A 14,490-nucleotide genomic window follows, 5' to 3' on the forward strand; every position below is an offset into this window, starting at 1 on the left:
AAGAGAAACGAAAACAGGGACTCCAATGGGCCGTGTACACGCGTGTTCACAGCAACATGATTCCCAACAGCCGAGAGGCCGAAACAGCCCAGGTGCCCATCGACTGACGGACCGGTCACTGTGGCTGTCTGTCCTACGGAACATTATCCAGCCCTCAGAAGGAGAGGAATTCTGACACCTGCTACGACACGGATGAACCCCAAAAACAGCACGCTGAGGGAAGGAAGCCAGACAGAAAAGGTCACATGGCATCTGAATCCATTTACATGGAGAATCCAGAATAGGCAAATCCAGAGGGACAGAAAGTAGATGAGTGGCTTTTCCAGGCTGGGGGGAGAGCGGAGTGGGAGTTATTGTTTAATGGGTATAGGGTTCCCTTTCGGGGTGACGAAAGTGTTTCGAACTAGATAGCGGTGATGGTTGCACAGGATAGAGAATGTACTTAATCTCCTGAATTGTATGCTTTAAAATGGCAAATTTTGTGTTATATGAATTTTACCACAATAAAAAAAATAGAGTGGATGCAATAAAGTAATCTAGTGGCAGATTTCTTTGAAAATAAATTTGGTTTGGGGGAAAAAGTTATCTCTACTCTCAGGTTTGGAAAGGCCCTGTGCCGCGGACCGCCCCGTCCAACTGGCAATGGGCAAACGAGCCCATGCTGAGCATGGCGGGGCACGCATCTGCCAGGGCCCATGGGCACCCACGGGTGCGGACAGGCTGCGTCTGCTGCCTCCTGTGGACCAACGGGACCCCGAGGGGGACAAGAAGCAGACAAAGTCACACGGCCAACCTTGACACCCGGCTACAACCCCTCAGTGAGTGATGGAGACACATGGACCGGGGATGAGGTCCCTGTCCACAGAGGGAAAGTGGGAGCAGGCTCCTCTATTTAGAAACACACGTGGTGGCTGGGAGCATCCTCAGAAGGGCGCTCGAAGGAAGAGAGGCGCAGGCGGGGTGAGTGGGATGTCCCTCGGGGGCAGGGACTGTGCCCTTGGGGAGAAGTGCCTGAGCCCACCTCCTTCCACTCCCCGGTCCAGCAAGCCCTGCGTTTGTCGGGGAGGCTGCTGAGCTGTCGGGACCAGTGTGGGGAGGTTAAAGCCTCTAGGCAGGCTGTGGAGGGCCCAGGGCCACGTGTGGGCTGAGGTCCTAGCTGGCCCCTAAGCCAGGCTGAGGGGCAGGGCAGCCCCGGAATCACGGAGGTCTTCCAGCCACTGTCCCCGGAGGTGCAGTGGACACCAGGTCCCTCTGGGGTCCAGGCACTGGAGTCCCCGACCAAGGAGCCTCCTTCTTCAGCTTCAATGCGCCCTGTTCCCTGCACCTACCCCCCCTCCCCCCACCTCCTCCCCATCCACCCAGTCACCAAACATTCCTGAGCATCTCTTAAGAGTCAGGCTCTGTGCTCAGGGCTCAGGAACCAGAGGGACCGGGCACAGCTCCTGTTCCCAGGGTCCTCGCAGACAGGTAAGCAAAGTGTGCAGCCCAAGATGAGGTGGGGGTGCGGGGTGGCTGGAGAAGGGCTGGGAGCACAGGCAAGGTGCCTGCGTTGTCCAGGGGGCCTGGGAGAATGCACGGGCAGACCTCAGGGAAGGGCATCTGACGGTGGGTTTCAACGTAGAAGTAGAAGCTTGCCAAGGAGCAAAGACATCCAAGCAGTCTCCACAAGCAGGCCGCTGTCTGGCTGCACCCTCCTCTGATATGCAACTGCCCTCACCTGCCCGTGCACCTGCGGCTCAGGAGCCCTGTGTCAGCTGTCAGGAGAGGCTCCCAGGTGTGTTCTCTGAGCGTGTTCTTTCAGGAAGCACCCGGGAATGGAGGAGCCACTCATCCCCTCCCCTGTCCTGCAGCGGGGGCACCACATGCACTTCCGTCACCCCGATACGCTGGCCTCCCCGCGAGCGAGCTCGGCCGCCCGGAGCAGGTGCCGTCGGGGCCGTACCTCGTGCAGGGGGTCTCTCCTCATGTTGCGCCCTGCCAGCGGCTCATCGTGGGGGAAGACCACAGAATAATTCTTGGCGTAGGACTCATGGCTGCGCTCGCGAATCCAGCGGCGGTGGTCGGTCAGCGAGTGATGGAAGCGCCTGTCGCAGACGGAGGGCCCGGTCACCACTCTGGGGGGTTGTTAGGGAAGGACCGGCCCAGGACCCAGGGCAAAGCTGGACCCTCGCCCCTCTGCCAGAGTCTTCCCCGTGGCGCGGGCATCAAGAGGGGCTCCCGGCTCTGCAGGCTCCAGCATGGGGCTCCGGCAGCCCCCAGACCTGGGTGAGGTCACCTGTGCCCCCCGCAGCTGTCGGGAGCAGGGAGCGAACACCGCGGGCATGGCCCTCAGGTGGACGGTGCTCGGTGCTCCGGGGCGAGCCGTGCTTCTCACCCCCGACCTGGGCCTTGGGCTCAGTCCCGCTCACCACCACCTTCTGGTGCCCAGGCCTGAGAAGGCCCCGGGAGGGGTCCAGAAGCCCACGAGCTGGTGGAAGTCCATGTGAAGGATCTTCAGAGTTTAAAGTCAGCAGACGTGATGGAGGGGGAGGGGAGGCAGGGGTGAAGTCACCCCTCTCAGCTCAGGCCCCCCCAGAGTCTGTTTCTCAAGGTGGGCCCCAGCTCTGAGTCAGGCCCGGGGCCTGAGAGGTGCAGAGACTCTGGGGGAAATCCCAGGTGTGTCTCGGAACCCCACTCCCGGGGGTGGTGTCATCAGGACAGGTTTGTCCCCTTGGAGCTGGGACGCCACGTGCAGCCCCTTCAACCCCTGCCTCCAGCTATTTCCTGCTGAGCTAAGAGGCCCCAGCCCCCATCGCCTGGGCCCCTCCTCCAGCCCTCGCATGGTCAGAGCAGCTGGAGCTGCCCAACAGCACTTCCGTCTGGTCTCGGCCGGGCCATGGCTGCCCGGGCCCGACTGTGCACAGCAGTGAGATGCTGGGCCGGCAGCCCCACCCGTGCACAGACCCACCTCCCAGACCCCCCGCTCATCCTGCCTGCCCCCGACCCCCGTCGGTCCCCACCTTCACTTTCCACCTGCTGGCACCTCACCTGTCCTCCAGGGCCCCCCTCCTCAGTGGCTCTGTTCTCCTCCCCTGCTCACCTGGACCCTGGGGACTTGTCCTAAACCTGACAGCCCACACTCCGGGCCCCGCCTGTGCCAGGCAGTGGAAGAAGCATCCGCACACGGGACCCTCAAGTGCATTTCAGTGAGACGGTGGACCGCCATTCCCATTTCATGGATTGGGCAACTGAGGCTCAGAGAGGAGGAACAGCTGAGAGTACACAGCTACATCTGCTTGCTCAGGCCTCGGCAGGAAGAGCATCTCATTAGTGTTCTAGCGAAAGCCCCTGGGTGCAGGGTACCTGCAGCTGGTCCCTGTGGTGGGAGCCATCCAGTCAGCGGGGGGGGGGGGGGGGAGCGGTGGCTGGTGGACATGGAAGTCCCACATCAATGACCGCCTGGGCCTGAATGTCATTAGCCGGCTGTCTCCGGGGGTGCACTGCCTGGGCCAGAAGGGTGGGCGCACCAGATCTGAGTTTCCCTCCCTGTACCCTCTGCCTCCCAACCCCAAGGCCCCAGCCTGGCCCGGAACAGAGGCCCCAGCTCTGCCCCTGACCACAGACCAGCCCACAAAGCACCCCTGCCGTGTCTCAGCGTGTGAACGAAAGGCGGCTGACGAGGGAGGGAGGCCCGGCCCTCGTCCTCAACTGGCCAGGGGCGCGGGCAGCCTGAGAGCTAAGGCTGCTGCTGGGTGTATGACCCCCTGCCCTGCCTGTGGCCCTCCAGCCCGGGTGGGGGGCAGGCCCCGTTTTGTAACTTCAGCCCTGGGAGGCCCTGCTGGGCCAGGTGTGACTGGTGGGTCTGATTCCAGCGCTGGAGGCCTCACCCCGAGGGAGGGCACAGGGGACAGCCCTGCCCAGGGCTGGTAGCTGGGTCCCTGCCCACTCTGGCCAGTGTCCTGGGTGACCTCAAGCAAGTGGCCTTCGCCATTGAAGCCTCCTTTCTGCTGTTTGTAGCGGGAGGGGCGTGGCCTGGTCCATCCCTGAGGCCCCTTGCAGCTTTATCACTTCTGGAACATTCCTCTCTTGGGAGAGTGCGTGGGCACAGACCCAGACGGGCTCTGAGGCAGCCAGAGAGTGGAGCACACTGCGCCAGGCACCACAGAGCGGGTGGCAGTAGTGGCGATCTCAGTGTCTGTCTGTCTGTCTGTCTCGGTGGGTTCCAGACATCCCCCATGGTAGGAGTAACGTCCTCATCAGGCCAGGAAGGGACGGGTGCGCAGAAGAGCGGGGCCACCACCCTCTCTGGCCCTCCCAGGCAGCGGGGGTCTCCCCAGGAAGGCTGTGTGCCAGGAGCGGGTACAGGGGAGTGGGTGAACACCCAGAGGCAGTGCCACCTGTAGGGCACGGAGCTGCCACCTGGGGACATGATCCTGGCCCCATTACTCCCCCCTTGGGACCCTGTCTGGGAGCGCCCGTGTCGCTGGCCCCACTCGCAGAGGGCTGGGCACCAGGAGGCCTCGCGGCTCTGCCATCAGCACCCTCGGCTCAGGTTTACTCAGCGTTTCCCGCGTGCACCTGACGCCGAGCGTTTACCTACACGGACGCGGTCACGGCTCCACCGACACTCGCAGCCCACACACCCTCATCCCGCGTCCTGGAGGGTGGGGCAGGAATCGCTCAGCACTGAGTCTGATTTATTCCCATCACCCAGTAAGTGAACGATGCGACCGACATCTCTGCTCAAGGCCACCTGGGTCCAGGCCACCGCACACACAGTAACAGCTACCCCAGCCCAGCCCCGCGCGCCGGGCGGCCTGTGCAGCCCCTCCTGCTCCCCAGGCCTCAGACTCCCCGTCTGCAAAGTGGGACGATGAGATTCCACTGGAGATGACCCTGGAGCTGTCCGGCAGGTCAGGTAGGACACTGACCCAAGAGATCCTGGAAACGGAAGGGCCATGGATCTGCCAAACCCAGGCCCCTGTAGCCCCACCCCTGCCGCCAGCCTTCCTCCCTATCTTCCCTTGCCGCTGCCTCTTCCAGGAAGCCCTCTGAATTTCAGGGAAGGCTCCTTTCTAAAAGGCCCTCCCTATTTTCCCCGCCTCGCCAGATCCTAGGGCAGCTGGTAAGCAGGCGCCCCTGCCCATGGGGCCCGGAGCACACTCGCCTGATGTCGTAGCCATACATGTCCTTCTCGGGGCGCCCATGGACGATCCAGTGGGCCAGCTCCTGCCCACAGCCACCGCCCAGCATCATTCCTGGCAAGAGCAGAGCCACAGGTCTGCAACCCGCCCCCAGAGCGCCCCCTCAATTCCTGCCCCTCCCACCTCCACAGGCAGCCTCACCCCCCAAGCCCCAGACCCCATGCCTGGGCATGGCCACCCGAGGGGCCCTCACCCCCTCCCTCCAGGCCTGTCCCGTGCTCCTGGGCCAGCCCCCCGCCTCGGGGGAGAACTGGAGAGGCAGAGCGGGCCACCCTCCCTCAGGCGGGGGCCGGGGCCGCTGCCGCCCACACTCGCCTGCACTGTTGAAGCCGCAGCCCAGGAAGAATCCTCGGAGTTCGGGCGCCTCCCCCATCAGGGGCTTGTGGTCCGGCGTGAAGGACTCTGCAAGGGAGGGGGGAGCCTGAAGTTCCCTCCAGGCCACATGCACTTGGGGCAGGGTCTCCGGAGAGGCAGTAATTGAGGTGGGGGTCTGCAGGTGCCTCCTTCATCCAGACCCTCACCATCCTTAAGGCCCCCAGCTCAAGGCCACTTCCTCCAGGGAGCCTCCCTGATTGCTCTTGCCACCTTCCCCTGAGCTCCTTGGCATTTACCTCCAGAACTACCTGACCTGAGCTGGGGCCTGCCTTGCGGGCTCCAGGTTTGTCTCCTGGCTATCACCATCCTCCTGCTGATGAGGGGCCTTTTGCTGGCCCCCAGCACAGTGTGTGGCTCCCCCTCCCTGCACCACCTTCCCGCACTGAGGCCAGGGACTGGGCTTCACTCACGGCTGTGTCCCGAGGCCTAGCACAGGGCCCAGCAAACTGGGCCCAGTAGGTGCTTGATCAATGTTTGTTGAATGAATAAATTATCATAAGTGCTTTGGGAGAGGGGACTGAGCCTCCTGCTTCTGTCTGCTGCCAGCAGGCCATGGGCAGAGGCCAGGACGTGGAGAGAGAGGGACTCTCGGGCATAATTTTAAAGAGCTGGACTTTGCAGTCACAGTCCTAGGTTCCAACCTTGCTTTACCCCTTCCTAGCTGTGTGACCTTGGGCAAGTGACTTCGCCTCTCTGAGCCTTAGTTTCCTCATCTGTAAACTCCAGGTCACGGCTCTTACTCCACAGGGCTGGAGTTAGTCTGTCTACAGACACTTGCAGCCCATCCGTCTGCGCCGAGGGCTCCGCCGTGGGAGGCAGCTCTGAACAAGACAAGTCCCCCAGGTGGGGAGCTGATGGGAGAGTGAGCGAGACAGAGAGCAAAGAGGTAAATAAGCAGAAAAGAGGGTCTGGGAAGAAAATACGATGGGACAGGGGTTGTGAGTGACTGGAGTGCTGGCTGCTCCTAACAACCCTCTCTGGCTGGCACCATCGGTACCCGGGGTGGGGAAGAGGACCCCGTGTGACACTGGGCCTCATTTATCCCTGGTTGCCCTGCCAGTGACCCCTGGAGCAGGACGGCTGGCTGCCTGGCTCCCGGCCCGAGCTCTTCTCCCACACGTGCTGGTGACAAGCTGGGTCCTGTTCCCTGCGGTGACCACCCGACCCTGGTCTCTGACCCTCAGCACCTGAGCGAAAGGAGGCCACCAGCCCTGGGGGACCGGGGGGGCTTCCAAGAAGTTGGGCCTCCTGGGGGCAGAGAGTGCCCGGTGGCTGCAGGCAGGGGGAGGAGGCAGGACAGAGAGGAGGGGGGTACCCTCGGTGGTCCTCCAGCGGAGGCGTCAGGAGGGCAGAGCCGCCAATACATGCGTGAAGATCGGGCTACAAGGAGCGAGCAGGGAGGCGGGGAGACCGTCGGGTGGGGAGGCGAGAAGCCAGGGTGGCTCGGAGGAGGTGATGGAGAAGGAGCCGCCCCGGCAGGAAAGGAGGGGGAGGCCACAGGTGCGTGCGGGACCGCCCTCTGAGCCCTTGGGTGCCTGGAAGCGTTTCTGGCCGGCCTGGCAGGTGGACAGGACGTTCTGAACAGCCTCGCGGGGACTCGAGCAGAGAGCCAGCAGCAGGAGCATTTCGGGAGACAAGGGTCTCTTGGATGTTTGACAAGTGACTCACGATCGAGCAACATGAGGGTGCATGTGGGGTGCACGGGCCCCCCAGGCAGCATGGGCAGGGGCCCGACCCTGGCTCTGACCACCTGACTCTGGAGTGAGCGCTCTGCCTGCCCCAGCTGCCCCAAAGTCAAGGGGGCCTGGGATGTCCCTGCTGTCCCAGAGGCCAAAGGCCGTCGACCGCACCTGTCCTCCCCGGCACGGAGAGATGCTGGTTTCCCCACCAATCCTCCCCCACGGCCAGGAAACCAGGCACGAGATGTCCTCACACGCATGTGTCCCCACAGACAGGCCTTCCTGGGGGCGAGGACCCCAGTCTAATGACAACGAGGATGCTCCCGGGTGATGCCTGCCCCTAGGATCCTTCCAGGCCTCTCCCTCTCACTGCCAGTCCCACGCAGGCCCAGGGGAGCCGTGGGGAGTGGGCGTCCTGCACTAGGCTGGCCTCCCACCTGCCCACTACAGTGGGCCCCTGTCCCCACCTGTCTCTCCTGGGGAAGCCACAGGCTTCTTTATGCACTGAACAGGTGAAAGCAGCCCGGCCTGCGCCTGTGTGGACGCCAGGCTGGCCCCCCAGCAGGCCACAGCTGCTAGGCATCAGGACCCTCCCTCCTGTCCTGGCCCCATCCCCATTTGCTGCATGACCTTTGGAGGGCACTCCACCTGCTGGCCTCCGGCCGTCCACTTCGCTCAGGGGACTCTGCAGTCCGCTGGCCTGGACTGTGCCCCGCCCCTCACCCGCGACCCCTCGTCCTCGCTCTGCCCCTGCTCACAGGTGCTCTGTTGCCCATTTCACAGAGGAGGACACGGACGCCCAAGGGGGCTCAGCAGCCTGGGCCACTGGGCCAATCAGGGCCCAGCCAGGCTCCAACTCAGAGCCTGGGATACAAAGTATCCTCTTCAGGCAACACTGCCTCGCCTGAGCTGTCTCCACAGCCCTGAGGGGGCAGGCTCAGCCCACCCGTTTCCTGCCTTTGTTGAGGGTTAGAGAGGCCCTGTGTGAGCCAGGAAGGAAGGGGGACACCGGTACGATTCTGCTGGAACCATGATGCATGGGGCGTGTCTCTGGCCTGCACTTGGCCCGCTCCCCCTGCTCAGACACTCCTCCTGCAGCCCCGCTCAGTGCCCACTCCCCCTTCACGGCTCGGCATGGCTGTCCCTCCTCTGGACAGCCCACCCTCCTGCGCCCACCACCCTTGTACTTCCCATCAGAGCACCCAGCCCCTGGGCTGCAGCAGACAGACCACCCCGGTCTGCCCCACCTGACTGTGTGCTGCCTCTGCCAGAGGAGGTGCCAGTCAACGTGGAATGAAAGGCAGATGACGACGATATGGGTGCTGGGTATCTGGTAGCTTCTAGGCCTAACCACAGGCAGAGCCCCCCAGCTGAGACCACCTGGCTCTGAGGCCAGGGTGAGCCCCTCCTACCTTCCAGAGACCACCCTTTGCCAGGACCCCAGGCCAGCAGCCTCTCCCATCCACGCCATCGCCCTGGAACAGGCTGCCTCCGCTGCCCGGCAGCCTACCTCCTCGAGCTCGCACCACGCGAGGCCTGCCCAGCCTCCGGCGGGCCGTGCTCCTCACTCGCCCTCCGCACGGGCAGGGCCAGCGCTCGGCAGAGGCAGAGGAACCAAGGGGGCCCTGTGCAGGCTCCTCTGCACCACATCTCTGCTCATGGTGCACCTTGGCCTTGAATCTTATTCTGGAATCTTCTCCACCTGCACACAGCCTTTGAGACCCAGCTCAGACAACCCACTCAGCCTGCATTAGCCTCACCCACTCTGGGGTCCCCATAGCTCCCTAGGCACCCCCAGGACGGCTCTGTCCGGGGCATGGAGTCACTGAGCGGTCATCTCTCCCTGCTGAGCTGTGAGTGACTCATGTGGATCTGTCGCTCATCTTGGAACTCCCAAAGCCTGGCCCGGGCCCTGCAGGAGTGAGCTGCTGGCCTCGGGCAAACCCTTCAGCTCCGTGGGTCCTGGCCTCCCCCAGCCTGTGCAGGACCCACCAAGTGCCAACCACAGCAGGCAGTCAGGGGCTGCGCTCGGCAGACCCCACCGTGGGCACTGCGACCTTGCTCACAGCCCCGCTTGCTGCTCCAGCCTGCGTCAGCTCAGCTCATCTCTCCCGGAGGAAGGAGACGAGGTGGGCCGCAGGACCCTTCCAAACCGAGCGGGTATCCAGCCCTGCCAGCGCTGACTGCCGAGGCCAGAGAGCAGGGTGAGGCTGACGGCCCGGGGTGCCGGCCAGGGCGGAGCTCTCTGGGAAGCAGGGAGTCGGGGCTGAGGCTGGACCGGGCACTGGGGGTCTCCAGCCCTGTGGGAATGGCCCCGGGAAAGGGCCTGGCCCCCCTCCTCGCTCGGCCTCCCAGACGCTGGGTGGGGCTCACCATCCCGTTTTACAGATGTCAACACCACGTTCCAGGGAGGGGTCGAGCGGGGATGAAGAGCCCAGACTGGGACGTCAGAAGGGGCTGGCACTGGGGTGGGAAGAAGCCTGGCCACATGCCCGTGTGCAAATTTCTGCCCTCACAGCTCCGGCCTCTTGTCTGCAGAGAGGACTAAAAGCAGTGCTGACACCCAGGGCTGTGGGAACCATGTGACGAGAGAGCGTGGGGACGGCCTGGGGATGGACTGGCACAGGGCAGCCTCAGGAGACAGCCCGAAGGACCAAGGATGCCCACCCCCAGCTTCCAGGCCTCCCCACTCACCCGGGCCACAGACCGTGGACTTGACCCCCGTCTTCTCCAGCACGGGGACCCGGTTGATGGCGCCTTCGATGTGCTGGGTGAACACGTCCCAGTCCAGGTCAAAGAGGCCGAAGGCAAACTTGTCGGACACCTGGGGGCAGGGCGGGGGCACGTGTCCTGGGACAGCTGCCCAGTTGGAGCAGAGGGGGCCAGGTGGGAGCCTGGCCAGCCTCCCGGGGCTAGGTGAGTGACTGGGCTGGGCTGGACCCCTTAGGTCCCCTCAGTTTCTCTCCTGTCACCAACCCATCTGCGGGGCCTGCCTGTCCTCCTTCCCTGCCTGGGCCCCACCTGCTCTGCCCTTGATTGTTGCCACGGCCTCTACCTGGCTGCCCTGTCTGCCCACCCTCCTTCGCTGCCCCAGTCTCCCAGATCGGATCACACTCTTGCTCTCCAGCCTCCCATGGCTCCCTGTGACTCTCTGTGGCTCATGAAGCCCTACCTGAATTGGTCCTGCCCATGTCTACCACCGACCCATGGCCAGCTGACCTCCCTTCAGTTCTTCGAGAAAGGCAAGCTTGATCTGACCTCAGGGCCTTCACCTCCACCTGGGGCAGCTCCTTGCCCACCTAGTTCTCTGCAGGGTTCTGCACAGATGTCACCTCCACAGGGAAGTCTGTCTGACCACAGTCGGAAAGACATCCTTCCACTCCGGTCTCCCTAGGCTTAACCTTAACCTGCTAACTTCATAAAGTGCACAGATCACCATCCAAAATTGCATTACTTGTTTGTTTGTTTATTGTATGTCTCCCCACCAAAATATAGCCTTCCTGCAACAGGGACTTTTATCTTAGTCTCCCTCTTCCCCCAGAAAGTAAAATAGTATCTGGTCCAAGCTGTCATTTAGTCACTCAATTTGTGGACTAAATACATAAATGTAAGGATGAGGGTGGGCCACGCACATGTAATGGGGGCGACGGGGCCACTGGGCCTACAGAGAGCAGCCCAGGCCTGGGGGAGAGGGGCTGCTGCAGCCATGGGGGGCACAGGATCGTTTGCTGACGGACAGACAACTTAAAAGTTTTTATGATTTTCTAAGGTCATTATTTCACATGTTTGCAGTCTCTAACAGTTGAGGTTTTGAGGCAAGCCTTCCACCTGCCCAGGTTGGGATCTACCCGGGTACCAGGTTCTTCAGGGTCAGAGAAAAGTGGGCCTGACCCTTGTGGGGCCAGGGGACCTGCCACTGCTCTGGTGTGCACCTGAGGAGCTTCAGGAGGGGGGGCTCTCTGGAAGAGGGCTCCCCATGCGGAGATGCAGCCCCGAGCCCCTCCCTCGACCGCTCAGTGTCTCACCTCCTCCCAGAAGATGGGGTTGGCCTCATAGCCGCCCACAGACAAGGCGTCCCCCTGGAGGCGGAGGTAGACGGAGGCGTCGTGGTCGCGGACGTTGGGCATGTTCTAGAGGGCAGAGCAGGAAGGCCTCGGGTCAGCCAGGTGGGATGGTGGGCCCTGTACCTCCCCCAGGGGTCTCAGGCCCACGGGGGAACCACAGCACCTCCTCATCATAAGATCCTGAGGACAGAGTGGACCTGGGCTCACACTGTGGATGAACCACCCCCACTTAAGTCTCTCGTTCTTCAAACCCCATGAAAGGGCAGCAAAGATGGAAGAAAGAGGGGGAATGGAGGAGGGAGGGAAGAAAAAGTATAACCCACAAAGACAGGAGAACAGAAAGTGATGGCCACAGAGAGGGGATCTCAACCCTCCCTGGGGAGTGGAGGCACAGAGGAGGGCCTGCCCTAGCTTGGGTTTCCAGGAGGGAGACTGAACAAGGCAGGCCAGTTTCCTACCCTCTGTCCGCTCCAATCTGCAGAGGCCAAGCCTGTGGCAGCCCCAGGCCCCTCTGCAGGAGGTGTGTATGCGCGTGTGCATGCATGCATGTGTGTGTGTGTGCACATGCATGTGTGCACGTGTGTGAGACAGTGTGTGTGCATGCGTGCATGTGAACAGGAAGATGGGCTAGGGTCTCTTCAAAGCAGTTGCACCCAGATCCCATCCATGCCCACCGTGTGCAGCCCAGGGCCTGGCCCCGCCCTGCAGGAGCCCTGAGGTCTGTCTCTGGAGAAGCCGATCCCAGAGCTGCAGGCTCAGGGGAGGGGAGGGGTGGGCTACCAGCCCCCTTGACAGCAGACTGGAGGCTCTTCTGTGGGGACACTGAGTGGCCCGTGGCTGGCTCCAGATGCTGACACCGGGGCCCCTCACCAAAGAGGGGGGCTCGCCCCTCAACCCCCTGCAAGAGGCTCTCCCATCTTCCCTCTTCAATCTTCCAGTCAGCCTGGGGAAACTCTGTTTTAAAATGGCGCCTCCACAAGAACTTCAGGGACATGAGAAGCCGGGGTCCATAAAGCAAGGTCACGGAGAAGGGACAAGCCCAGGCCAAGACAGACGCCTTCAAATGAGAGATGATCATCAAAACTAAAATGCAACAGAAGGATGGGATAAGGCCAAGACCATCTTCCAGATATTAGCCCCCAAAAGATGAAGAAATAGAAATCAGGAAAGGAAAAAATAAGAAAATCAGAAGATCAATCCTGAAGGTCCAACATCCACCTTAGGGGGGTCCAGAAGGAGAAAACGGAGAACATGGAGCTGAAGGAAATGTCAGAGCCATAACCCAAGACAACTTCTCAGATTGAAAACTGAGAATCTCTGTATTGAAAGGCCCACAAGTGCCCACTGAGCCCTGTGAACGGGCCAGCCCTGCACGGAGGCCATGTTGGGGTGAAACGTCAGAATGTCAGGTGAATGGGGGGGTCCCAAATACAGGAGCAGCACCCCTGAAGGCTGGAAGACCTGGAGCAAAGTCTTCAAAATTCTGATGGACAATGATTTTAAATGCAGAATTCTAGACCCAGTCAATCCATCAATCAAGTGTAAAGAAAGAATAAAGAGTTTTTCAGACATTCACGGACACAAAAACATTTACTTCTCATGTCTCCCTTCTATGTAATCTACAAGGAACCTGCCGTGGATCCAGAGAGCAGCAGGTCCAAACAGAAGAGGCAGGAGGGAGGTCCCAGGGTAACAGGCAAGCAGATGCCGAGAGGCAATTGGTCCAAAATGGAGAAGATCAGAAGGCAGTGGGAGGAGTCCTCTGGGGAGGGGAAGGGCATTTACAGACTTCATGCGATTTCTCTGTGTGTATGAGGGTGCAGAAAACATTATTGATGGGTGTTTGACAGATTCATGGAAATGTTTGCGGGGGGGGCGGAATGTGACGGTTATGAATATAGATGCAAGTATCTTCAACAAAATACCAGCAAAGTGAATCCAACAACATACGAAAAGGATTATATACCACGAACAAGTGGGATTTATCCCAGGAATGCAAGGTTGGTTTAACATCTGAAAATCAGTCTATGTAACACACCGTATCAACAGAGCAAAGGATGAAAACCACTAGTCATTTCAGTCGATGCAGAAAAAGCCTTAGACAGAATAAACACCTTTTATGATAAAAACAGTCAGCAATCTGAGAACAGCAGGGACTCCCCTGATGAAGGGCATCTAAGAAAAACCCACAGCTAACACACACTTCCTGGTGGCTTTCACCCTAAGATGAGGCACAAGAGAAGGGTGTCCACTCTAACCCTTCTACTCAACACTGTGCTGGGGGTCTTGGCCACAGCAACAGTTAGTCAAGAAGAAGTAATAAAATTAGGCATCCAGATTGGAGAATAAGTAAAACTGTCCCTGTTTGCAGATGACACGATCCTGCATACAGAAAATCCTGGGGAAACACCTAAAAGCTACTAGGACTAATGAAATAGATCAACAAAGTTGCAGAATACAAGGTGAATATATAACAAACAAAAAACTATTGTATTTCTATACTCTAGCAATGAACAATCGAAAACGAAATTCGGAAAACAATTCCATTCACAACACTATCAAAAATAATTAAATGCTTATGAATAAATTTAACAAAAGAAGTGCAAAACTTGTACTCTAAAAGGTAGAAAATATTTTTGAAGGGAATTAAAGAAGACCTAAATAAATGGAAAGACACCCCGTGTCTGTGAAAGGAAGAATTGCTGCCGTTGAGATGACAATGCGCCTCTAACTGATCTGCAGACTCAGCACGATCTCCACCGAATCCTCAGCTGGCTTCTTGGTGGAAATCAACAAGCTGATCCTAAAATTCACACGGAAATGCAAGGGACCCAGAATATTCCAAACAATCTTGAAAAAGAAGAACAAAGCCAGAAGACTCCAATTTCCTGACTTCAACACTTACTATGAAGCTCCTGTGGTCAAGAGGGAGTGGTATGACCTAAGGATGGACACACAGATCAATGGAGTAGAACTGAGAGTCCAGACATAAACCCTCAGGTTTACGGCCAATTGACTTTCGACGAGGGCACCAGGCAACTCAACAGAGGAAATAACAATCAACAGATGGAGCTGGGACCACTGGACATCCACATGCGGAAGAATGAAGTGGAGCCCTTCCTCACACCCACACAAATGTCGTCAAAATGCTCACAGACTGAAGCGTAAGAGCTAAAACTATAAAATTCT

The 14,490-nt window shown here is 59.8% G+C and overlaps 1 protein-coding gene across 5 annotated transcripts in view; it reads right to left on the bottom strand.

The window, feature by feature from the left end:
- The window catches only part of SARDH (sarcosine dehydrogenase), a 68,052-nt gene that overhangs the window by 41,702 nt on the left and 11,860 nt on the right, over positions 1-14,490 (bottom strand). For all 5 annotated transcript variants that reach the window (XM_070595450.1, XM_070595448.1, XM_070595447.1 and 2 more), the window contains 5 exons: positions 11,263-11,367; positions 9,932-10,061; positions 5,499-5,585; positions 5,147-5,237; positions 1,943-2,084 (listed from right to left, as the gene is read on the bottom strand). In XM_070595450.1, coding sequence (XP_070451551.1) covers positions 1,943-2,084; positions 5,147-5,237; positions 5,499-5,585; positions 9,932-10,061; positions 11,263-11,367 — 555 coding nt within the window. The remainder of the gene's footprint in view (positions 1-1,942; positions 2,085-5,146; positions 5,238-5,498; positions 5,586-9,931; positions 10,062-11,262; positions 11,368-14,490) is intronic.

This window comes from Equus przewalskii, chromosome 26 (genome assembly GCF_037783145.1).
Source record: "Equus przewalskii isolate Varuska chromosome 26, EquPr2, whole genome shotgun sequence".
NCBI classification, from domain to species: Eukaryota; Metazoa; Chordata; class Mammalia; order Perissodactyla; family Equidae; genus Equus; species Equus przewalskii.